Below are 25,116 nucleotides of genomic sequence, written 5' to 3'. Positions count from 1 at the left end.
CCCTCCCTGCCTGTCAGAGCAATCCATTTGAAGTAACAGTAATAGTTATGATAATAATGGCTCACACCAAGCATTATGTGTCAGGTATACCCCAGTTTCCTTTATTTGAGCACTCTCCTGTTTCTTGCTCCCCAAATGCTTTCAACTTTTTCTCTATCCCTCTTTGATGCTCAAAATTGAAGTTTCCAAGTAGGAGTTATCACCTTCCTTGTTTTAGCTTTCATACTTTTATTGATTCATCCTAAAGATGGAACCACTAAAAAAAGTCTAGAATAATAAATTTAAAAATTGAGATGTAGTCACAGACAAGATTGAAAATTTTAAAAAAATGCTTGAGATTCTAGTTCTTGAACTACAGCTGAAAGCTCTCCGGATGTCAGAGCTGTAAGTAACATGACAAAGAAAGGTAATCACTTGCCTCTCATCCTGTTCCAGTCTTCAGGGACCTGATTTGAACTTTGACTTTTCCTAGCAATTCTAAAGAGAGCTCCATTAGTGACATATGTTTAGAGAAAAAAATACTTTTGTCCAAAAGTGGGCTTCATTTAATGCTTTTTATTTGTGTATTTCAGGGAGCTCTGGAGCGTAATGAAAGCAAGGTTCTTCGTTTGCAGCTTGAACTCTCGGAAACTAAAGCAGAACTTGAAAGGAAGCTTTCAGAGAAAGATGAAGAAATAGAAAATTTTAGGTATGTACAATTATTTTGATGAGCAACAATTACATATTTCAGGATCCTTAACTGAACAGGGATTCGTTGTGTTTGGCTACTTTTATAATCTTTGTTGGAATATTAGCACAGAGATAGCTGGTCTGACCCAACACTAGACTCTTCCTAGTCAGCACAGCACTGTTAGTATAAAGGAATACCTCTAACATGATTACTATTAATGTTTATGATTTTCTTATTCAAGCACCTTCTGCTTGCGTACAAAACTCAAGATAATACACCAAAAAAAGCCAAAGTATGTGGACAAGAACTGTGTATACTGCCTGGGTCTCCCTACAACAAGCTTCTTTCTTGAGTATTCAAGACACTGACTGATGATGCCGAACAGTGAAGGAAAAGAACCAAAAAAAAAAAAAAAAAAGTGATGCTAGACATTAAAATTAATGTCAGATCAGAGAGAAGTTTCCACCTCCCCCATGACTGTACCTGTAGCCATTTGTTTGGAGAGGGGCTGAAGCTAAGAGCTAAGCTGCTTATTGAATCCCTGTTGAAGCAGCTGAGTCTTAATAGTCAGGAAACTGAATTAAATAGGAATCCTGGGTTGCAGGATCTTTTCTTAGCTTCATCATAACAAGCTGATGATTTTAAACATCTCACTTCTTAGCTTCTCAGTGAAGTGAGGGGATGAAAGCAGCCCCATCCGTGTCACAGAAGGTGGCAAGGAAGATCAGTAAGCCGATGTTGGCAAAGCACTTCACACTCTATAGATCAAAGGCACCATTATAAACACATGGAATTAGCTATGATTGTATTATCCATCTGATCTGTTCCCTTAAGTCAGTGCCATATGTCAGCAAGGAAAAGCATTTTTGAGTCTGAGGTTCAACTGACAATTTGCTTTCAACATGTTTGTTAAACCATTAAGAGAAAAGGTTACCATGTTCAGTTAAACTGGCCTGTTCCCCATAGCCCATCTTCAGACAAAACTCCCATGGGGGTCATCTTTTTAATGAGGGTATCAAGCCAAATTTGGTCTTCTGTATGCTTTGAGTTATCTTTGCTCTCACTCACCGGCACTTTCCTCTATAGGACTGACGGTGGGGATGAAATCTGGTCTACTTAAGAGGCTGTGCCTAAAAGACTTTTTTTTGATAAAGGGCAAAAACATTGGACCTTGATATTTGCCCTACTTCCTTCCACGAGGAACAAAAACGAATGTCTCCTTGTACCATTAAAAAAAAAAAAAACTTGTTTCAGGTAACGTCAAACCTGTGCCTATTAATAAACCCAGCTAAGAAAAAATGAGTCCTCAGAGAGTCTGCGTCTTGTCAGGTACCTCTGAATGTCGTAGAGAGAGCTGTTCACCAATTATAATAATTTAAGTGCAAAGGAAGCTGGAGATCCAAACAGCTAGGGCTGGGAGAAGAAGGAATTGAAGCTGAGGCAGGAGCTGTCAAGGGGCTGAAAAAAGAAGGGCGGGCTGGAAGGAGGAGTGAGCTCTTCATGAGTTTTAGTTAATGATTCATAATAACTGTAATAGGTACATCCATAAAGGAAAGATGAGTATATCTTAACAAAATATCACAAGTATCTTGTAGACCCTTTCTGTCTGAGTGCCCCATGCCAGTGGAGATTGGATCAGAAACCCTTAGTTTAATCAGAGGGTCTAATCTGACTTCAGGGCTAGGAGAGGAAGGGATCTTAAGGAAGAGAACACCAGGGGGAAATACTAGCAAAACATGGGATTTTAAGCAATCAGAGATAAGCCAGGTAAAATCTAGAACTCAAGGGAAATATTGCCTGAGGAAAAGATGAGGCTCAAGGTCCTATTTCACATAATCCTTGGATAACTCCATAGAAACTGAGGGAGGCATAGGACACAGGACTCAGGATGCTGAAGGGACCAGGAGTACAGGAGAGAGACTCGGAGGCAAAGGTAAAAACCTTGGTAGGGCTGCAAACTCTGGTAATTCATTCACTTCACTGACTCTCTGCCTCCCAGCCAACTGTTCTTCCATTAGGTGAGGGCTGATCCTGCATGAGCCGGGCTGGAAGCCTGTTGGGGTGAAAGAATGAGTGGCTCATATGTGCGTTGTATGTTTCACTTGTTCCATAGTATTGAGCACTTCATGTTGGCAACATGCTATGCCTGCTATTCTAGATAGGGCTTCCCAAACTTTTATGAATCGATACAGCTTTTTTGTTTCCTTACAAATGTTGTAATTAGCAGAGCTAGAGTTAGAGAGGTGATAATGCAGTCACTGATGGATGGAGGGGCTTTGATCCTCGCCCTCCTCTACCAGGAAAGCAAGAGTGATGTCCACGGCCAGCTTGAAGGCCAGCTGGTGGCTGTGACTGCCATCTAAGTCAGGCTCTGCTGCAAGGCCCCAGCCGGAGTTGAAAATAAGTTAGGTGTGTGTCCTGAATTTTCCAGGGCCACTGGCTAAGTACATCACCCTCCCAACTCGGTATTCATGAACATGCTGAAATGTGTGGGGGCTTCTCAGTGGACCAAAACTGGGGTGTCCCAGCATGCATTCTGCTCTCTCCAGACACACCCAGAGAGGTGCTGGGGAAGGAGTTTTGGGGAGTGAGGCACCAAAATTCCCTACGCTATCAAAATGCATTTGTTTGCTTTGCTTTGATCACCTATGGAAGGGTTAGGCAAGCTTCTTATTTATGGCATCAGATGGTAAATATTTTTGGCTTTGTGGACCATAGAGTCTCAGTTGCAGCTACTCAAGTCTGCAACCATGGCTTGAAAGCAGCCATAATAAGAGATCAAATGACATGGCCGAATTTGGCCCAGAGCCCATAGTTAGCTCACCCCTGGCCTGTGACCTCAGGTTCCTAGTAATGATCCATCATCTTTTCCTTCCATATGGTTCACTCCTCTGAACTTAGTGATACTGAACTTTGCCACATGGTCTTCATCTACATGCACTATCCAACTTAATCTCTTTTATTGTCTGAGTCTCTTCCAGAAGAATATGTTTAAATTCTTTCTCATGTCTAAGTAAAATATTTTAGCACAACTTCAAGATGTAGGATCTCAAACTCAGTCATGGCACTTAGTGAAAAATCTTGTTAATCATTTTAAAACTGAATCATATGTATTAGAATTAAGGAAAATCTTTCATTTCTGTGATATAGATGAGCAACATTGCAAGAGAAAAATATTACTGATTGAATTGGCAGTTTAAAATCCTTAGCTTTTTCAAAATTTAAGCTTTTATTCTGATTCTGTTTGCATTTGTTTTCTTTCCTCAAATTATATTTCACAGTTTGGGAAAAATAGAAAAGGAACTTTTACCATATTGCCTTGGTCTTGACTGCTTCATTTTTCTTTAAAAATAAATGTGCTTGAGGAGTTTTCATTTGGAAGATTTCTTGACTCTGCGTGGAATGTGCTGATCGTTTAGTGGCAATTCTCCAAGCCTGTATTATATGGAAGCCTCTTAAACCATAGCACTTTCTACTTGTCTGTAGGTACTCATGAAATTGCATAAACAACTGTGGAAAAAGTACAGTTGAAACATCCATTTTGTCTGCTTAAGTAGATTATATCTCTGTACAGAGGATTTTGACACCAGCCTAGTGATGCTTTAGTGTTCCTGTATAAGTAGAGTCAGTTCAGCAAAAATGAGTTTCCTTACGTAAGACAGAGCTCTCAGTGATGTTGAGTGTGTGTCCCTGTAGTACTTGTGGGCTAGGGCTGCCATAACAAAACAGACTGGGTGGCTTAAATAGCAGAAATTTATTTTCTCACATTTCTGGGGGTTGGAGGTTCAAGATCGAGACGTTCCCCGAGACCTCTCTCCTGGGTTTGCTGGACCCTCACGTTTTCTTTGCTCTGCGCACACGCATCCCTAAAGTTTCTGTGTCCACGTTTCCCGTCCTTCTAAAGACATCAGTCAGATTGGATTAGGATCACCTAAGGGTCTCATTTAACTTAATCACCTCTTTAAAGGCCCTGTCTTCAAATACACTCACATTCTGAGGTACCGGGGTTTACGGCTTCAAGATATGAGTTTGGTTGGGGTGGGGAGAGAGACACAATTCAGTCATAATAGTCTCTAGTGACTTTATATGCTGGCATCCCTGTGGGATCCTCTTCTGGCAGCCAGACAAAAGCCCAGGACCTAAGGGCAGGCAGGAGAGGCTGACCACAGCATGTGGAGGCCCAAGAGATGTGCTAATTCTGGCCTCTGGGGCCAGGAAGTTTTTTCTCATACATTTGCATAATTACTTCTGAATGCCCCTTCCATCAATGGGGTGAAGTGTGGTCATGAAAAGTGGCACCTCCACCTGTCACCTAGTTGAAAACTCTGACCACAGTCTTACTCCTCTGCAGGCTGTGTGTCTTCCTGATTGGCCTCGGAGCTCGGAACACAGGCTCAGCAATAACTCAGTGTGGAACCTAATTCTGACTCAAAATGAGTATGTGTCTGCTATTTGGGCTGATAGACTCTATGAGTATGTCTTGTCTTATCTGTCCAGTATTAGGCCCTGCTTCATAGGGTGAGCTTAACAGGGCCTGTGTTAGTTATAACAGTTACATTGTCCTAACTCACAACCACCCAGTCTCAATGGCTTAAAAGTGTATTTTTACTTTGTGTCAGAGTCTAGTGTTGGGTAGGATGGAGAGTGGGCCACTATTCTTCCAAGTCATTCAAAAACTCAGGTTCCTCCCATCTTTTGATGCCAGATGGTTCATGTGTGGCCATCAGGTTTGCCATTGATGGGGAAGAGAGCACAGAATCATGAGTAAAAAGTTGTATGTATGAGGCTTGGAAACACTTTTGCCTATATCCATTGGTCAGAATTCAGTGATACAGTCCCAGACTTTCTGCAAGAAGGTTGGGAAATGATTTCTCTGGGTTCCCCATATTTTTTCTTTGTCTCCCTGAACTCATATCTATTGTGTAAGCTTCTGGCACTTAGCAAAAATGGTTTCAGCATGGATGTTATAAAGGCATGTTGAAGAAATTCAATATCACACAGCAGTTAGTTTTCTCAGCCTATCCTTGGTTTTACTCCCAAACTCCTGGAGAAAGATAACCATGCTATTCTAGGAGAATTAGGTGTCACAGGCCATTAGAGCAGGATTGCTGGTGCAGGACTTGTTTCAACCCGGATGACTGTTTCTTGCTGTCTTCAAACATGTTTCACCATTGAAAGTGTTTAAATATTATGCCCATCTGAAATAGCATCCTCCCTTCACTCTTAGCCACTATAGAGAATCCAGATATTTGCCTTAGACTGTCTTTGAGGAGGTATTAGACAAGGCAAAGTCTGTCCCACAAGAATCTCAAAAATATTCTAGTGCTTTTCTCTTTTAAATTTTATTTATTTTTATTTTTGGCTATGCTGGGTCTTCATTGCTGTGCAGGCTTTTGTCTAGTTGCAGTGAGTGGGGGCTACTCTCTACTTGTGGTGTGCAGGCTTCACATTGTGGTGGCTTCTCTTGTTGTGGAGCATGGGCTCCAGGACACATGGGCTTCAGTAGAAGCGGCAAGTGGGCTATCGAGCACAGGCTCAATTGTGGTGCACAGGCTTAGTTGCTCTGCAGCATGTGGGATCCTACCAGACCAGGGATCAAACCCGTGTCTCCTGCATTGGCAGGCAATTTCTTTACCACTGAGCCACCAGTGAAGCCCACTAGTGATTTTCTTGATTTTTCTGGGGAGTTGACGTGGAAAACAGTTGATCTGATACGATGTACAAATGCTCACTGATCTAATCAACTCTTCAACCTCCATGGTTCCCAAATGAAGACCCTTTAGACTTATTTTGTTAATTACACAGAATCTGTATTGAATTTTAAGTTTTTCCCTGATTCCTAAACTGCTGTGTGTACACAGAAGGTACCCTTTCTCAACCTGGGTGCATGATTTCCCCCCTGAATGTTATTCTAAAATTAGGAGGAAGCAGCAGTGTGCTATTGACTCCCTGCAGTCGAGTCTGGATTCCGAAGCTCGTTGCAGAATTGAGGCCACCCGGCTGAAAAGGAGCATGGAAGGAGACCTCACTGAGATGGAGCTCCAGCTTAGCTGTGCCAGCCGGCAGGCATCAGAGGCCACCAAGTCCCTGGGCCAGCTCCAGACCCAGATCAAGGTATTTTCAATTGTCACATGGGGATGAAGCAGGGACACCTCTGCTTATGGGAGCAAACCAAGTAACAGGTTGTGTTCAATAATAAAAGTGAGGACACCAAATCTAGGCCTTCAGGAGACCTTACATTCAATTGGCTTACATTAATATGTGCTTATGTTTAAGTGGTTTATGTTATGTTTAACTTTGTTGAGTGTGCACACACAAACTCAGGTCCCATTGAACTCCCAGGGACCCATGCCCAGGCTGGAGTTTTCTCTCCTAGGGCCTGCAGGTGCAGGTGGATGACAGCAGATGCCTGAACAGCGAGCTGAAGGAGCAGGTGGCAGTGGCCGAGCGGCGCAATGCTCTTCTCCAGGCTGAAGTCGAGGAGCTAAGGTCCTTGCAGGAGCAGACAGAGCGTAGTCGCAGGCTGGCAGAAGAGGAGCTCCTGGAAGCTACAGAAAAAATCAATCTTTTCCATGCCCAGGTGGGACCCATAAACTCCCCATTAGCCACATCAGCTGGTTGGAGGCAGCAGTTTCCCCATAGTCAGCCTTGGTCTTGAACCATACGCACTTGCCACATGGAGCCTTGGGGGTGTCCGGTGAGACAGGGAGAGCCTTTGGCAGCAAAGTGGTGGCCGCATCCTTCATTTGTCCCCAAATGCATGGGCTCCCTAGGGCTGCAGCAACACAGTCCACAAACTGAGGAGCTTAAAACCACAGAAATGTAACCTCTCACAGTTCTAAAGGCTGGAAGTCTGAAATCAAGGCATTGGCAGGGAGCACTCCCTGCAAACCTCATAGGGGAATCCTTCCTTGCCTTTTCCCAGCTTCTGGAGGTTTACTGGCTATCTTTGGCGTTCCTTAGCTTGTAGATGCATCACGCCAATTCTCTGCCTTCACATGGCATTTTCTCTGTTTTAACATCATTTTCTCTCTGTATCTGTCATTGTCCAAATTTCCAAATTTTTATGAGGACATCAGTCAGATCTCCTGGAGGAGGGTGTAGCAACCCACTCCAGTATTCTTGCCTGGAAAGTCCCATGAAGAGGGTCCTAGTAGGCTACAGTCCATGGGGTCACAAAGAGTTGGACATGACTGACCTCATTTTAACTTGATTGCCTCTGTAAGGAACCTGTTTCCAAGGTCACATTCTGAGAACTGGTGGTTAGGACTTCAACCTATGTTTCTTGTGGGGAGGGACACAATTGGACCCATAACATCAAGCCCTATCAGAAGAATGAACTGTCAGGACACTCACAGCTAGGATGCCGGGGAGAGAGAGCGGGGGCTGGGGGGGAGCCATTCACTAGTGTTCCAGAGTCGTTTGCCTGTTTATCCTGTTCCCTCTATGCCGTGTGTTCCCTGAGAATCCCAGGATTCAGAAAAAAAAAAAAAGAGCTGCCTAAGAGCCAAGAGGTTTCAAACAATTCTAAGTGGCTCCTGACAGTTATAATGAATTGTCAGGAGTCTGGCTTCTCATGGAAGGTTATGTAAGTGACACAAAACAAGAATTTTTAGAGTTTTTACTATTCTTGTGGAATCAGGAGAAACCATAATGGTTAGACAAATGCATATAGTAAATGGGTCATTCAATAAACATTTTTAGTGCATCTACCATAACCTAGACAGGTGTACATGGTATTGTTGTTTAGTCGCTCAGTCATGTCTGACTGTCTTGCGACCCCATGGACTGTAGCCCACCAGGCTCCGCTCTGTCCATGAGATTTTCCCAGTAAGAATACTGGAGTGGGTAGCCATTCTCTTCTCCAGGGGATCTTCCTGACCCGGGATCAAATCCGGGTCTCCTGCATTGTCAGGTGGATTCTTAACCACTGAGCCACTGGGGAAGATAGATGCAGATAGATGCAGAATATCTCCATCATCCTAAAGACGTGACGATCTCAGTAAACAAGCTGCAGCACACTGCCAGGAGTACAGTGACAGAGCAAGGACAGCCCTATAGAAAGCCTTCCCTGACGGTCCTACCCTGCAGGTGCACAGTCTGCTTGATCTGAGCTGTGAAGGACACGTAAGAAGTCAGCCAAGTAGAGAGAAGAGTCAAGGGCAGAGGCATGAGGAGAGGAGGGGATTTAGGATGTTAAGAAAAATTGATATATTTACTACAGCATACGGTGGGGGCGGGGTGGGAGAAATCAGCAGAATTGATGCTAAGGGAGAGGCAGACAGACCCAGGTCCCCAGGGACTTGATTTTGAAACTGATGAAGTTTGAAGTCTGCTGAAGAATTGTGAGTAACTGGGAGCAAAGTTATTAGGTTTGCATATTCAGAAGTTTACTCTGATGATTGTTGGGAAGGATGGATTCATGCAGCTAGGGGCAGATGTGCCATGCTCGGGGCTATTTAGAAGTAGGATCATTGTGGTTGCCATAGTGACTGGGCAGTGCCAGTGACATTTAGTAGGCACGTTCCAAAGATACTAATGCTCCTGCAAAATACAGGTAATTCGCTATCACAAAGAATTACCCCTCCCGGGATGCCAACTGTAACTGAGAAACACTGGATAAAAGGAAGTATAAGCCAAAGATGCACCAGCTGGAAGGCACTGCATTTAGTTTGTGCCTACAGTCTGACTTTGTGTCCATGTGCATGACACGATCCTATTAGGATACCACATGTATAAAACAGGCTATAGGCTCTGCATAATTCCCGACAGGCTAACTCACTTCAGTATTTTCTTTCTCTCTCAGGAAAGCTTAAATAAATAAAATGAGTAGAAGTGTTATAAAGTAGAATATTGAATTTTTAAAAAGTAAATCTGTAGTACTTAATAGCTATTGGTAACAAATCATTTGCATGCATGGTTATAACTGATGATACACCAGTGGGTCTCCATATGATGATAAAGCACTAGCCTAGAGAGAGATGAGGACATCAGCCAGAGCAAAAGCAGACAGAGAGAGGAGGAGATAGATCTGAAAAACAACAAAAAGAAAATTAGGCCACAGAGACTCGATCTCCAGAGCAGAGTTTCTGAAACTTTATGTGTAAAAGAGCAAATAACACAAAAATGTACATTCTCAGGCCTCACCCCAGACCCACTGCAGAATCTCTGCTATAAGAGGAATCAAGCGAGTTTTCAGGATCAAGCGAGTTTTCAGGTGACGCTGCCAGTTCAGAAACTACCCTTGGTGCAGTTCTGATCTAGGTGATCTGTGGCTAACAAGGACTCCTCTCCCTTGTGAGGTCCTACCTTGGGCAAGTAGGACCCCTTGCAATTCCGGGAACACCAGCTATCTTCTGATTGATGTATAGTGAGCATTATATAGACCTCTAACCTAGACCAGACATATGAGGCCAAAGTTATCCCTGTCTGATTACGTGTCCTTTTCCAAACCTGAGCCGTGACCATCTAGCTTGCCCTTCACGGTACTCCCTCACCCTCTGCTTCCCAAAGAGAACCAATCATTTAGCTTGAAAATACTTTAACCATCAACTCCCTAGTGGATTTTAAGTGATTCTGTGTGTAAATGAATGAAGATTTACACTTGTACCTTTCTTTACAAAGAGTTTCTATGGAGTTTTGTGCTGTGAGCATCCCAACAAACTCCAGGAAATGCCCTCACCCCCACCACCCCCCAGGCTACACCCCTGGCAGTAGGAGTCCCTGGGCACACAGAGCCTGTCTCTTGATGAGGACTGAGGATAGCAACCTTGACAAAGATGCTTCCTGCCGTTGAGGAAGCAGGACAGAACCTGTGAGGCTGGAATATCTCTCTTCCTGTTCCCAAGGTTTAATCTTGTCACTGAGAGAGGCACTAGCCAGAGGAAAAGTGAACAAACAGAAGAGAAATTAAAAATAGGAAGGCGATGCCTTTTAAATACATTCTCTCTGCTAAGCTTTCACACCCTCAGAAAAGCTGTGCTACAAACACAGACCAAAAAGGAGTTTCAGTTTCTAATGTCACAACCCAGGAAGGAAAGAATTAGGGCAGCACCAGCCAAAGAACACATGTAACCCTCCCGTGTGATGGAGCTTTCTAAGGGCTGGGGGGTGAGGCTCATCAGAATTGCTTTTCCCACCACCTCTTATCAGTGCAGAATTGATAGAAATGGAGGTCGATGATGAGAAAGATTTTTCCCCCTGGAGCAGCATGCAGGAAGCTCATTTTTATTTCCCAGACCCCTGCTTTTCAGATGTCTGCTTTTGACCCTGACTTCTACTCTGGGACACTTGCTGCTTTCCACATCAAAGAGCAAAAGGCAGAAGAACATACTCCTCAACAAGGGGAAAACCAAACACGTGTTTGGGACTCGTAGGTTGTCTGGATCCACTGCTCCTTTCGGATTCAGGCTGCCGTCTCCCCAGTCGTGGACCACTCATAGATGAAATCCCATGCATTCAGTCTAATGTGGTCTCCTGGCCCTGGAAGTGCTGCTTCACTGAGTATGGCTGCCTAGAGGAAAGTGACCTCCTGGCCAGAGCCCCTCCCATTGCATGTCCTGAACAGACCAGCTTGCGTTTCACCACTGATCTCAACTTGCCTAATGAGGATGCTGCTTTTCCTTAGAACACGAGTCTCCTCGGCCAGAAGAAGAAACTGGAGGTGGATGTAGCCAGGATGCAGAAGGAAACTGAGGAGGCGATGCAGGGGTGTCAAAATGCAGAAGAGAAGGCCAAGAAGGCAGCCACCGAGGTGGGTCCATAACTGCATGCTCACTCCTGTCTTCCAGAGCTGACAGGAGCAGTAGCCAAGGGGCAGGGGCAAAGCTGCAGCCAGAAAGGATTCCATTGATTCTCCATACAGCCAGAGGGGAGGTTAACTGACCCCTCTGCCTCTCTGCCCCCATGTTGGAAATTAGGCCAGTCCGCTCCTCCCTTCCACCCAAACCACACAATGAAAAGAAGCAGCTGAATCACCATAAGCAAAATCTTCTGAAAGCAAGAGACTTTTTAAGATAGTCAAACCACTTTCCACTTGTGAATCAATATATCTAGTGTCTAGAAACAATTCTTCTTATGTTTCCTTACCCATAGCTATTTTTCCTGGGGCCTCTAATGGCTTCATGACGATGATCTGGCAAGAATGCTTATTTCACTTACTTTTTTACAGCCCATACTGCTGCTTCAGTAACAGAATCAGGTTGGTTAGGAAGACCTTCAGGATTGGTGTACCTTCCTTATCTGCAAGTTTAAAGTTGTTGATGGGTGTACTTTTCCTGAATGAGACCAAGCTCAGGGTTGACTGCCAGCCTTGACTATACGTTTGTGGGCACTGAAAAGGGATACCCTCTGGACACACACTGTGGATAGATGCAGATTTCTCTCAAAAGGCATGACAAACAGATGACAGTACTCAAAAAAAAAAAGGCCATGGAAGGAGGGAGGTGGGAGAAAAGTCTGTGTGTCAAGGCCCCAGCCTTGCAGGACCCAGCATCTGCTGAGCAGAGCTTGGACTTGATTTCACCCTCCACTCACCGCTCCCCCATCAGGTGCTTCTGCACAGTACGTTGGATGCACAAACACATGGAGCAGCCCAGAGCTTGCCCTGAGAATGAAAGCTGATCCTCTTGCTAACTAGTATATGGGAGCCGAAGAGATAAGATATTCAGTTAGGTTTTACATTAGTCATTTTAAAATTCAAAAGAAGGGGAAAACTTATGTCTGTATCTGTCTGAATCATCAAGCACTTGGGTAGTTAAAACTCTTGCACCAAATCCTAGCTCTAGGTCACTGTAGAATCCAGAAGAAAGGGGAAAGCATGCCTAGCATTCAGCCATTTTGTATCAACGCAGACACTCCGCTTTCTGATGGAAAAGAGATGTGAGAAAGCTTGAAAGTGTTTGGCCAAGAAAAAATAATATGCTCATTTCAAACATTTATGAAAATCTACATTAGAAGTGGGGGAAAAAGAGCTTTTTGCTCCTGCTTGGTAAATTTATGCAGTCACACGTTAGGAAGATTCTATCTGCATAACTTCACCTTTAAAAGATCTTCTTGACAATGTTGAAAAATGAACTCACTACCTCTTCCCCTGCCTTAATTCTCCAGTAGTTCAGCTCTGAGCTCCAGCCCCACATAGCAAAACCTAGAGTTACCTTCATAATTTATTCTTTGCCCTCACCATCTGCACAGACGTCTCACACTTGAATTATGCAGATGGTTGGTAACCTGATAGACAGAGAAACTTTGGCTGAGAGGGCAGTTTTCTTACATTAAAGGCATTGAGAGATTCATGAAACAGTTCTTAATAATGGCAGCAAGACACCAAGCCCCTGTATACATGATCAAAGCTGAGAGCGGGCTTTGCAAGAATTAACCATTTTTGTGCCAGATTATTGGCACCGAGAGCATCAGTTGCTGCCAGATTCCTAGAGCCTAAACTCGTTTGCAGTTGCAAGTCATAGAATTACAGAAGTGAGATGTGAAAAAGATTCTCCTAGGCAAACCACACTTTTCCTGGTGCATGCTGCCACAGGACATGTCCTGTTGCTTTCCTGAGTTAAAAACTCTGCCCTCAGCTGGTCATCTTTCTTTGAATAGAGATATTGTGTAGTAATGTTCACATGGCGTTTCATCTCTGGTCTGTTTCCACCACCCATCACCCTGATCTCCAGTAGCTGCTGCTATCTTGATTGCCTTATGGTCACCAAACTCGAGGACCACAGAGGTTAGGGAGAGCATGGTGGGAAGAGATGAAGTACAGAGGTGAGGCATGGCCTTTAGTCACATCAGGAACTGAAGACTAGGGACAAAAATATTCAGCTCTGTTGGCTGCCAGATTACCTCGGTCCCTTTACTTCTCTTCTAGGTAGCAGACATGTCAGAAGCACTGAAGAAGGAGCAGGATACTAATGCCCACTTGGAAAGGATGAGAAAGAATATGGAGCAGACCATTAAAGACTTACAAGAGAGGTTGAATGATGCTGAGCAGACGGCCATAATGGGGAACAGAAAGCAAATCCAGAAACTAGAATCCAGGGTAGGAGTTTGCCTGTGGAATCGTGGGGTCTTGACAACTCCCAGTTCAAAGCCTTATGTCTTGGGATATCACATCAGATAGTCCTGCCTCCCTCTTCACTTGGGCTTGTAGCACTTGCAGTCATCTGAGAGTGTCAGATCTCAGTATATTCATTCATTCTTCTTGACTTTGGGCCACTAAACAGGACTCTTCTTGGAGTGGGTGAAACCTGCCTTCCTGCTTAGTAGAATGTATCTCCCCGAGCTTCACCCGCCCTGGCACTAGGCTCCCTATGGCTCGGGGACCCACTGTTTCCAAACATTCTTTCACAGTCTTGATTCCCTGCCTTTGCTCCCACTATCTGCTCTATGGAGAATGCCCATATCCTAACAGCCAGAGAAAGCAGAGGGAAACAAGTAAATCAAGGACCAAAAAGACTTTAGTGCAGATATAGGGAGGACTGACAGAATTGATGTAGTACCTGCCTTCAGGGAGCTTCAAGATAGGAAGACTAGAAAGACCTATCTTGAAAATAGGATTTTTTAAATTATTGAATCAATTTCAGTGACAATTTACAGGTCATGTGACAGATGCTATAAGGATAGAAAGAATATTTGACTGGGATTTTCATGCCTCAGAAGGGCCTCTGAGAAAGTATTGCTATTGCACATTTATGATATATCTATATAATGGAATACCAATACACATTGACAGTATAATCATACTGATTAAAAAGGAGTGAGGAAGAGCGTTGTAGTGTCCTGGAGTTCATGCCTAGTAGTATAATGATAATAAAGGCAGAGGCAATGTGGAGAGTATATAACCTTCTGTGCAAGAAAGAGGGAAAATATGAAGACATGTACACATCTGCCTATATTTTCAAAAAGAATTGGTGGCAGGATAAAATGAAGACTAATAAAAGCCACTAGTCCCTTGGACTGCAAGGAGGTCCAGCCAGTTCATCCTAAAGGAAATCAGTCTTAAATATTCATTGGAAGGACTGATGCTGAAGCTGAAACTCCAATACTTTGGCCACCTGATGTGAATAACTGACTCATCTGAAAAGACCCTGATGCTGGGAAAGATTGAAGGTGGGAGGAGAAGGGGATGACAGTGAATGCGCTAGTTAGATGGCATCACCAACTCAATGTACATGAGTTTGAGTAAACTCTGGGAGTTGGTGATGGACAGGGAGGCCTGGCGTGCTGCAGTCTATGGGGTTGCAAAGAGTTGGACATGACTGAATGACTGAATAAAAGCCACTATGCATAGGAGGAAAACACAGAGATGAAAGTTAGGCCTTCTGAATGGACCTTGTTTAGTTGGTTTGACTGCAAAATTGTGTGAAAGACACCCTTCCTTATCAACCGCCTACTCCGTGTCCTGCTTTATTTCTCTCCATTCCACTTATCACCATCTAACATAATCTATATTTTACTTTGCTTTGTGTTTCATGCATTAGAATGGATGCTTATAGAGGGGAGAGGTTTTTGTGTTTTGTTCCCTGCTGTATCCCTGGTGCATAGGAGGCATCATATTCATTGAATGAATGCTATGTTAAACTTGATCGTGTAATTCTATAAGGCTACAGGCCAGCTGCTCATCTGTACTACAGCTCTCCCACCTAGCAGGGCTGTGGGTGACATATGTGTGACACAGACTCAGGGTCTGGTTTATTTAGAGAAACAGCTGAACATGGAGAATGATGAGGCAGTATATTGGCTGAATCCTTAAAGAGAGCTATATATAGCTTATTCTCTATATATACTTATGTACCTTCTAATACGCACATGTGTATGTACTGTTGTAATCCAAGAGGACATACTTATCTTCTCTGCATGGATTAGCCTTTCACATCCTTCAGAGTCTAAACAGTCCTTTTATGAGCTCACCTAGTTCGACCAGCTCACTTGGCCAGGCAGTTTTCCCAGACAGCTTGTTCTGTTCCACCACTACGGGAACCAGAGTAAAGACATCTTCCCTTGATGGTGTCACTCTGTTCCAAGTGATGGTGTCAGCTGGCCACTGCAATGCCCTCCTGGCTTGCTGGCTGTCCACCTGTCATCGGAGACCATGGTTTGCTTGCAGGTTCGTGAACTGGAGGCTGAACTGGAGAGTGAAGTCCGACGTAACTTGGAGGCCCAGAGGGGAGCCCACAGGCTTGAGCGGTGCATCAAGGAGCTGACCCGTCAGGTACTCTGAGAAGCCGCTCCCTGCTTGCCTGGCTGCACCCTACCTCAGGCGGATGTGCTCCTTCAAGCCTGAAACCACCCCCTAGGACTCCTCTAGTTCTCTCTCCATCCTTCCTCTCCCTCAGCAGGAGACACCCACTTGCCCTTCCAGAGCTCCTCTGCTATTACTGATTTGGGTCGGTCCCTCTTTAGAGCTCTCAGGAAGCACAATGTGAGTGACAAGTTGCAATTAGAAGCGAAGAGCTATTTATACCATCCTTGTTTTTTCTCACGTAATGTCTGCAGCCCTTTTGGAAAGATGCCTTCCTGTGAGAGGCTGAGTGAGAACAATGTGTAAATGAAGTGACTGGCGGAGACTGGGGTGGCGACTCAGCCAGCAGGTTGCATGAGACGCTAGCTAAATTGGAGCAGGGGACGTTTCCACTCTTGTTTTCTGGTCTCACACACTCCAAGCCACCGAAGACTCTATCTGGTGTTGGTGCCAGGTGGAAATACAGCAAATGCTGAGAGGCCCCCTGCAGCTTTCTGACTGTTTTCATGTCTAAGCAAATAATTGAAAAGAAGTGGGCAAACTTGTTACCAGTAACTAATGCATTGCCAGCAATCTACTCCTTCACTTGTGTTTTCATTTTCCAGCTTGTCTTACCTTTTCTTCAAACAGAGAAAACCAGATATCTCACGATAGCACATGTCTTGCTCATTCCTCTGGGCCCAGCACCTTCCTGGCACAGAGCAGATGCGTGTGTTTCAGTTAAAATACAGATGCCAATGGTTACTCTCTAGCTCTCTCTGCCACACAATATAGCTTGCTCCAGTGAAAAGGCAAACTCACCCTAGGTGCCCACTTTACAGCAACTTAGCACTCAAGCGAGATCTGCCAGTCCTGATAGTGGCCCCCCCGAGGCTGAGTTGGTGTCAGAGACCTCAAAGTGTTCCTTCGTTGCAGTAGGAAGGATGGTGTTGTTAAGACAGCAGAGTGCTTCAGAAGCACCATCTTGGGCTAATTAAGATGCAGTGAGCTATTTGTACAGTTCTTTGCTGAATAAGTAGTTCTTTCCTAAGGCGAATTAGTCTGACACTTCTTTAGACCATGCTAGGTATTATAATGAAAACCACTGGGGACTGCACTCATGGTATGTGTGGCGGAGGAAGTAAACACCTGGGAAACGTGAACGATGTGCTATTCTGTGCTTCTTTTGAGCAAGGATAAGAACACATGAGGAAGCAAAATGCTGCTTGTTAATTATGTCTGCTTTTTTTCTTTTTATTTTCCTATGGGTTATTCTTACAGTTTTCTTCTGTAAACAGGTTCATTATACAACAATCCACTAAAGCTATACTTTCTTCATTGTCCCAAGGAATACAGTCTCATTCTATTGTGCTTTTATCTTTGTTTCTTTATAGCAATAATCTGTCTTCCCCTTGTACTAGCATGGAAGTGTATTTTTTAATTTCTTCCAAGTGTCTGCACAATGCTTAGAGTATATCTATTCAATTATGCAACGATTTTCTGCCATCAACTCAGGTAACACCTATTGAGTACCTTTTATTACAAGATAACAGGCTAGACCCTGTCACTTTAAAGAGACATTAGAGAGCCCTCCATATTCCTTGATATCAGTACCTGGTTTTGAAATATTCAAGGTAGATGTTGAGTCAATTCAATCTGTTCTCCTTTAACATCAAAATAACCATCAGGACCATGGGGCAGGGTGTTTTGTGATAGTACATCATAGGTGCCATTATAAAATGTCATTTTGAAAAGGATATAAATAGGGTTTTTCTTTCCTAGGAAAAATTCCTCTTGGAAAATCATACTGCATTGGAAAAGGGAACCAAGTGTCACTTCATCCACCAGAGTTTTAAGGCCAGTCCCTCACTGAGAATTTATCTCCCCTCATATGTCCCTCTAGCATTCAGAAATTCATCCCGTTTTCCTCTCTCCAGTGTCTAGAAATGTATGCTATAAAGCAGGACATAGGATTAGGAACCTATGTTATTTACAGGAGGTAAAGACAGTTTTCCTCCCCACCACCCCCCTCTATCGACCTGCTCTACTTTACATGTGTCTACCTCCTATATTCAGGGACCTGTGTGTAGGTGTTATTTAATCCTTAGTAATCTAAATATGGATAAAGTATCTTCATTTCAAGGGATAAGAAAAAAAAAAGTTGGTCCCAGGTGGGCTCTCCAGGAACCAGATGACAGGGTGGAGTCAGAAGTATAAGAGATTTATGGGAGGCAACACCTGGGAAAGATAAAGGGGAGAGCAAGCAGCCTGAGGCAGAGAAAGCCTCACGGATTTATTTTTACTTCTACTGCCTTTGCTTTCGGTGTCAAAAAAATTCATCAAGACCAATGTTACGGTACTTACCTTCTGTGTTGTCTGCTAGGAGTTTTATGATTTCAGGTCTTAGATTCAAGTTTTGATCCCCATTTTGAGTTCACGTTTACATATGGTATAAGATAGTGGTCAAATTTCCTTTTTGCTTGTGGTTGCCCAGTTTTCCCAACACACCTTATTGAAGAACTCGCTGTCTTTTTCCCATTATATATCTAGCTCCTTTGCATTAATTGGCCATGTATATATATCTGGGCTCTTTATTCTGTTCAGTTGATCTGCATGTCCGTTTTTATTCCAATATATACTGTTTCAGTGACTGTACCTTTGTAATATGTTTGAAATCAGAAAGCAAGATGGCTTCAGCTTTGTTCTTCTTCCTCAAGATTACTCTGACTGCTCAGGGCCTTTTGTGGTTCCATTCTATTTTTGTGAAAAATGATAGTGAGTGCATTGACTTTGTAGATTGTTTAGGGTAGTATGGACATTTTAACATTAATTCTTCCAAACCACAAGCACAAAACAGCTTTCCACCGATTTGTGTCTTCTTCAGTTTCTCTCATCCGTGCTGTACTGTCGTGTTCTGGGCACAGGTTGGAAAAGAATTTCCAGACATAAGACAAAATGAGAGGGAAATAAATTTATTAGAGTGGGAGACACTGTTGGAACAGCTGGCCAGCTCAAGGGAAAACTGACGTTGAACAGGGGTCCTTAGTCCACTTTTATACCCAGGCTACAAGGAGTGGGACTGGGGTCTTGCGGCTCATTTGCTGATTGGATGGGGCACAAATACTGGGTGGGGGTAAGAGGAAGGCAAATACCTCCTCCCTGTGGGAGGGCTAGCCTCCCTTTGAGGGGCTTCCTTGATAGCTCAGTTGGTAAAGAATCTGCCTGCAATGCAGGAGACCGTGGTTTGATTCCTGGGTCAGGAAGATCCCCTGGAGAAGGGAAAGGCTACCCACTCCAGTATTCTGGCCTGGAGATTTCCATAGACAGAACAGTCCATGGGGTCGCAAAGAGTCGTACACAACTGAGTGACTTTCACTTTCACTTACATTGGGGCCCTTGAAACACCGACTTGATGGACATGAGTTTGAATGAACTCTGGGAGTTGGTGATGGACAGGGTGACCTGGCGTGCTGCGATTCATGGGGTCACAAAGAGTCGGACACGACTGAGCGACTTCACTTTCACTTTCATGCATTGGAGAAGGAAATGGCAACCCACTGCAGTATTCTTGCCTGGAGAATCCCAGGGATGGGGGAGCCAGGCGGGCTGCCATCTATGGGGTCCCACAGAGTTGGACACGACTGGAGCGACTTAGCAGCAGCAGCATGGGGTAGGAGGGGAGACAAGTTATACTGTTTCCATTAATAGTTACAACACAGGGGAGGGAAGGACCATAAGGGTCTGGTTTTTCCATTCCTGCATTCCAAGACTCTCCTTGGTTCTCTCTCTTTCACCCCTGGGCCACCACACACATATAGCTTTCAGTGTGCAAGTTTTCCACCTTCCCTCCTTGGTTAAATTTATTCCTAAGTATTTTATTCTTTTCGATGCAATTATAAATGGGATTGTTTTCTTAATTTCTGATAGTTTATATTAGTATACAGAAACACAACTTATTTTTGTATAATGATTTTGTATCCTAAAAATTTACTTTTCTGCCTCTTTCTCTCTTCTCCTTCTGAGACCCTTGTAATCCAAATGCTGGTCCACTTGATGTTATTCCGTAAGTCTTTTAAGCTGTATTTACTCATTTCCCACCCGCCCCTCCCCCGCCCCCCCCACCCCCCCCCCCTTTTTATGGGATGAATTCCGCTGCCTTGTCTTGAAGTTCACTGAGCCTTTCTTCTACTTCATCTAGTCTACTGTTGAATGCCTATATTGGAATTTTTGTTCAGATATTTATCTCTGTGATTTCTGCTTGGTACTTTTTTATATTTTCTTTTTGTTGAAATTTTCACTTTGTTCATGCATCGTTCTCCTGAGCTTGGTGAGCAGATTCATGACCATTATTTTGAACCTTTTATCAGGTCAATCATCTACCTTTATCCTTTTCTGGGGTTTTATCTTATTCCTTCATTTGGAGCATCTTACTTTGTTTCTTCAACTTTTGATCTCTGTGTTGTTGTTTATCCATTAGATAAAACAACTCTCCCAATCTTAAATGAATAGTCTCATGTAAGAGAAGATGTTTATTGTTCAATCTACCCTAGCTGTTAGTTGTCTCTGAAATCTTTGTGACTGTCCAAGCAGCCGCCCTTGTTCTTAGGGCTCTTAGTTCAAAAACTGTCTATAATATTGCAAAGGGGAAGATCTCAGTCAGTACTTAGATGCAGGGCTGACTGGAGGCCAGACCCTTAGGCAGGGGCTTTTAAAGTATGCAAATACACCTCTTTCAGGGAATGACGTGCTATGCAGTTAAGAACTCTTTCTCTGTTTGCTATCATCTCATTGAACTTGTGAACACAAGCCCTTGCTTGAACACAAGCCCAGAGACAGCGTAAGAAATTTATCATCTGGACATCAGCTACAAAAGTCAGTACACCAGACCTGTGCTGAAGCTCCTTTCTCAGAGATACTGGTAGCCTATGTGGGGCATGTGAAGATGGCACCCACTGGCTTTCCCAGGCACTTGTCTTCTGCCAAAGCTGAGCGGAGGAGGTGGTTAAAAACTGTTGCAGTCCTGTAGGACCCATGAATGTAAGTTCTGCTGACCACCAGAGCCAAGCTTGCAAGGGATGTACCCTGCGTGGCAGCCATGAAAGCTGGGCCACCAAACATGTGCTCCTTTCCAAGAGATACCAGAAACCTAGAGTGAGGCAGAGAGTGTATGAAGATGGTGCCACCAGCCTCGCTGGTCTCCAGAGACGTGTGTTAAATTAGAAGACTGCCCCCTTGGGCCGCAGCTACTAAGATAAGCAAATAGGTCTCTTTCAAGGAAACTGAGCATTTCTGTCTGCTGCCTCTGTGCTGTGTCTGGGGGCTAAACATTAAACCTAGCAAGGAGGGAACAAGCAGGAGAACTATAGGGGCATAGGAGATGAGCCTGGTTGGAGAGAAGGTTGTTTTTGGGGGGCTGAGGGAGCTAAGTGGAGAAACTATGAAAGCCACCAAAAGGGCTGATACTTGATGGAATAAGTAAGATGGAGCTAGGAAAAATGTCTGAGCAGTAGGTGTTTGTCTTGGTTAAATCATTCATCTCAACCATCAGTCTAAATACTCTCCTTCAGGGCAGTTCAACAGCTCCAAAGTGGAAGTACTCTAGTTACAAGGGTGTGGTAAAGGGCTGGTATGCAGAGCCTTCCTGCATGTCTGTCTCTTCCCTCCTTCCTCCTCAGAATACCCAGGACATCACAGAGCATGGCTGAAAAACACTATCTCACTGGATTTCCTTTTTCCAGCCCAAGCCTGGATTTCAACGGAAGCAGTAAGAACACACAAAACAGGGTCCCCATAGCTTATGGAATTTTTCTATCTCTGCTAATGCCCACTCCACAATTCCAGTAAACTTAGTCTTTCTTATAGTTCTGTTGCAAGAAGGGGGACCCCTTCCAGGGCCTGAAACTGGGTTCTTGTCTAACAATCAGAAATGAATTGTCTGAGGAGACACATGTGCTGACAAAGCAAGAGATTTTATTGGGAAAGGGCACCCGGGTAAGGGAACCCAGAACTGCTCTGCCGCGTGGCTTGCAGTCTTGGGTTTTATGGTGATGGGATTAGTTTCTGTGTGGTCTTTGGCCAATCATTCTGAGTCTTTCCTGGTGGCGCACGCATCGCTCAGCCAAGATGGATGTTAGCAAGAGGGATTCTGGCAAGTAGACGGACATGCGGTGTCTCCTTTCGACCTTTCCCAAACTCTTCCGGTTGGTGGTGGCTTATTATTTCCGTATTCCTTATCAGGATCTCTTGTCATAAAACAACTCATGTAAATAGTTACTATGGTGCCTGGCCAGGGTGGGCGGTTTCAATCAGTGTGCTTCCCCTAACAGTTCCATTACCTAAAGCCAAGGGTCAGTTAGAAGGTTCAAGGAAAGAATTGGTTTGATGGGGGGCTGCAGGTGGGCACTGAGAAACCACAGGCAGGTGTGGCTTGGCTGGGCTGGGCAGGCTGAAGACCAAATTGAAACTAGTGGCTTTAACTTCCATTTTAACAGAGGCTGGGAGTTCTGTGTCATTGCTCTGAGCTGTGTTTATTAATTTGTTGGAACTTGGGATGAATAGAGTTAAACTCATTTTTCAAATCATGGCTCAACATACGGTCTTTCATAAATTTTCCTTACTCTCATTTCCTCATGTGAGGCTACACCCAGTGCAAACTGCTGGATCCTTCAAATCACCTTCACATACAAACCTGTACTTTGCAGGTAGAGGAAGATAAGAAAAATACGAGCAGGATGCAGACTCTGATGGATAATCTTCAGCTAAAAGTACAAAGTTACAAGCAGCAAATCGAGGCAGTGGTAAGTACCTGAGGCAGTTGCAGCCTCATGGATTTCCTAGCCATTTACATTTGATTAATGGAGATATGTGGCCCTGAGCTAAACAAGCAGCTTGTCAGAGAGGACCAGCTCAGCTTACAGTCTGCTCATTCTTTTTTTTTTTAATGTGTATGCTAGAATTATCACCTATAGTTAAAATTTGTGCAACTTTTCCCTTCAGGGAGCCAAAGCTCTCTCCCCTTGACCTTTGCTTACACCCAAACATATGCATTGCACGGTATGAGCCAAATAGGAGCATGGTGTCATGTAGAGATAGAAAATTTTGGTTGGGTAATCATCCTGTGGGGCTTCTCATGTGGCTCAGTGGTAAAGAATCCAGGAAACATCAATGCAGGAGACGTGGGTTCTAACTCTGAGTGGGGAAGATCCCCTGGAGCAGGAAATGGCAATCCACTCCAGTGTTCTTGCCTGGGAAATCCCGTGGACAGAGGAGCCTGTTATAAGAGGAGCCTTATAACAGTAAAGACAAACACCCTCTACCCTGAATAGGATGTTAAATTGATTACAAAACAAATTATGGTTAATCTATCACATACCAAATCTGTGAAAGCTGGACTACATCCTGTTGGTGGAAAGTGCTGACTATGTTCTCAATTTCTAGGGGAAAAAAATGTTATAAAATGGATCTGGTGCCTGCTAGGAAGTCTGAATCCATATACATCATACAAAACTATGATATTTCATTCAATACTCAGAAGTTTAGATTCCTTTCTCACATTTTTCAACTTTCTCACATCAGGGCAGAAAAAAAATATGATTATATAGGCTCAGGGATTTGTTTCATTTTTTATTTTTATAGGAAGCAGAAGCTAGTCAATACCTTTCCAAGTATAAGAAGCAGCAACACGAGTTGAATGAAGCTAAGGAAAGAGCAGAGATAGCCGAATCTCAAGTTACTAAACTCAAGATGAAAGCAAAAGAGTTTGGGAAAAAGGTGCGTCAGGTATTCAGTTCTGCTGTAACTTTTAAAGCATTGGTGTTTCAGGCTTATGTCATCACATGGAAAATTGTTTCTTCAGAGGCTTTTAAAAACATTGAAAAACAGCTTCTGATAAAATCTCCCCATGTTTATCAATTCTACTTGTCTGGGTAGTATGAGACAAGGAAGCATGTGAGTGGGGTGCGCACTGCATGACGCTCCTCAAGTGCTTAATTCTAGGATAATGTGCAGGTTCTGAGCTCCTGGGTCTAGATTCATGTGGGCAGGACAGTCAGACGTCCAAGGGGAAAAGATGGATCTGCTTGAAATTCTAGGCAAACCCTTCTGTGGTGGGCAAGTATCACATTGATATGGAGATCCCAGGGGGACAGGTTTAAAGTGGAGGCCATGAAGAACAAATGCAAGAGTCTTGCTTTCTGGTTTTCTTCCCTAAAACAGAGAAAGGAACTGTCTACATCTGTGTCCACGAAAATTCTGTTCCAATAGTAGGGGCCACTGCCCTAATTTTCCTGGAAAGTGACAGAGAACATGGAGCTGTAGGCTTGGCAGGGCCAGTATCTTAGTCTGTTCAGAGATGTCACACCAGAGATGGAGTAGCTTACAAACTGCAAACACTTCTCACAGGCCTGAAGGCTGTGAAGTCCAGGGTCATGGAGCTGGCAGATTTGGAATCAGGTGAGGGCTACTTCCTTATAGACAACCCTCTTCCCACTGTAACCTCATATGGTAGAAAGAAGGGAAGAAGCTCTCTGGAGTCTTTTTTCCTTAAGGACATTACTCCCAGGCATGAGGACTCAATCTCATGACCTAATCCCTTCACAAAGGCCTCAGCTCCTAATAGCATCACGGTTGGGGTTAGGAATTCAACATGTGAATTTTGTGGGGGGACAGAAACATTCATACTATGTCAGTGAGCTCAGCTTCCTCACTGAGACTGTTACCAGAAACAGTTGTTAAATGAGATCTGGCTTTAGGAGAAGCAAATTAAAAGAGGTTGTATACACTGCATAGAATGCCTACAGAGCACTTAGCACAGGCACCACCATTTCAGTTTTTAAAATGAATTACTGGTAAACTTTTTTTAGTAAAGTTTTTAAAATGAATTACAGGCGGTCAAAGGATCTCTTGAAGAAGAGACTAAAAGTTGGTCATATTGAATATATTTGGATCCCAGTATGAAAAATATGAGACTTTTGCAGGCTCTATACATTTCTTATTGATGAGCAAATAGTCTCAGGGAGAAGGCCTATATTGAGAGGTCCAGCTAAGTGGTTTGAACTCTGGCCTCAGTCTGCAGAGTGTTACAGCCTGGGATCAGGATCTTCTGTGTGGAAGCTGCCCAGCAACCCCCTGTGATGGATTTGTTTAGGGAAATGCTTCGCACATGCTACAATTGCACTCAGCTGCATGAGGTCGGAGGGCCTCGGAAACAGATGTTATGCTTTCGACT

General features: G+C 43.9%; 1 protein-coding gene across 1 annotated transcript in view; it reads left to right on the top strand.

Annotated features, from left to right (window-relative positions):
- Positions 1-25,116, top strand: part of MYH15 (myosin heavy chain 15) — a 157,057-nt gene that overhangs the window by 126,642 nt on the left and 5,299 nt on the right. Inside the window, exons 33-40 of the mRNA XM_068968346.1 lie at positions 573-688; positions 6,592-6,784; positions 7,047-7,250; positions 11,298-11,423; positions 13,539-13,709; positions 15,777-15,881; positions 22,592-22,687; positions 23,526-23,669. Coding sequence (XP_068824447.1) covers positions 573-688; positions 6,592-6,784; positions 7,047-7,250; positions 11,298-11,423; positions 13,539-13,709; positions 15,777-15,881; positions 22,592-22,687; positions 23,526-23,669 — 1,155 coding nt within the window. The remainder of the gene's footprint in view (positions 1-572; positions 689-6,591; positions 6,785-7,046; positions 7,251-11,297; positions 11,424-13,538; positions 13,710-15,776; positions 15,882-22,591; positions 22,688-23,525; positions 23,670-25,116) is intronic.

Source organism: Capricornis sumatraensis, chromosome 1 (assembly GCF_032405125.1).
Source record: "Capricornis sumatraensis isolate serow.1 chromosome 1, serow.2, whole genome shotgun sequence".
NCBI classification, from domain to species: domain Eukaryota; kingdom Metazoa; phylum Chordata; class Mammalia; order Artiodactyla; family Bovidae; genus Capricornis; species Capricornis sumatraensis.
The sequence above is the reverse complement of the archived record's forward strand: the minus strand, read 5'-3'. Positions and strand labels throughout refer to the sequence as shown.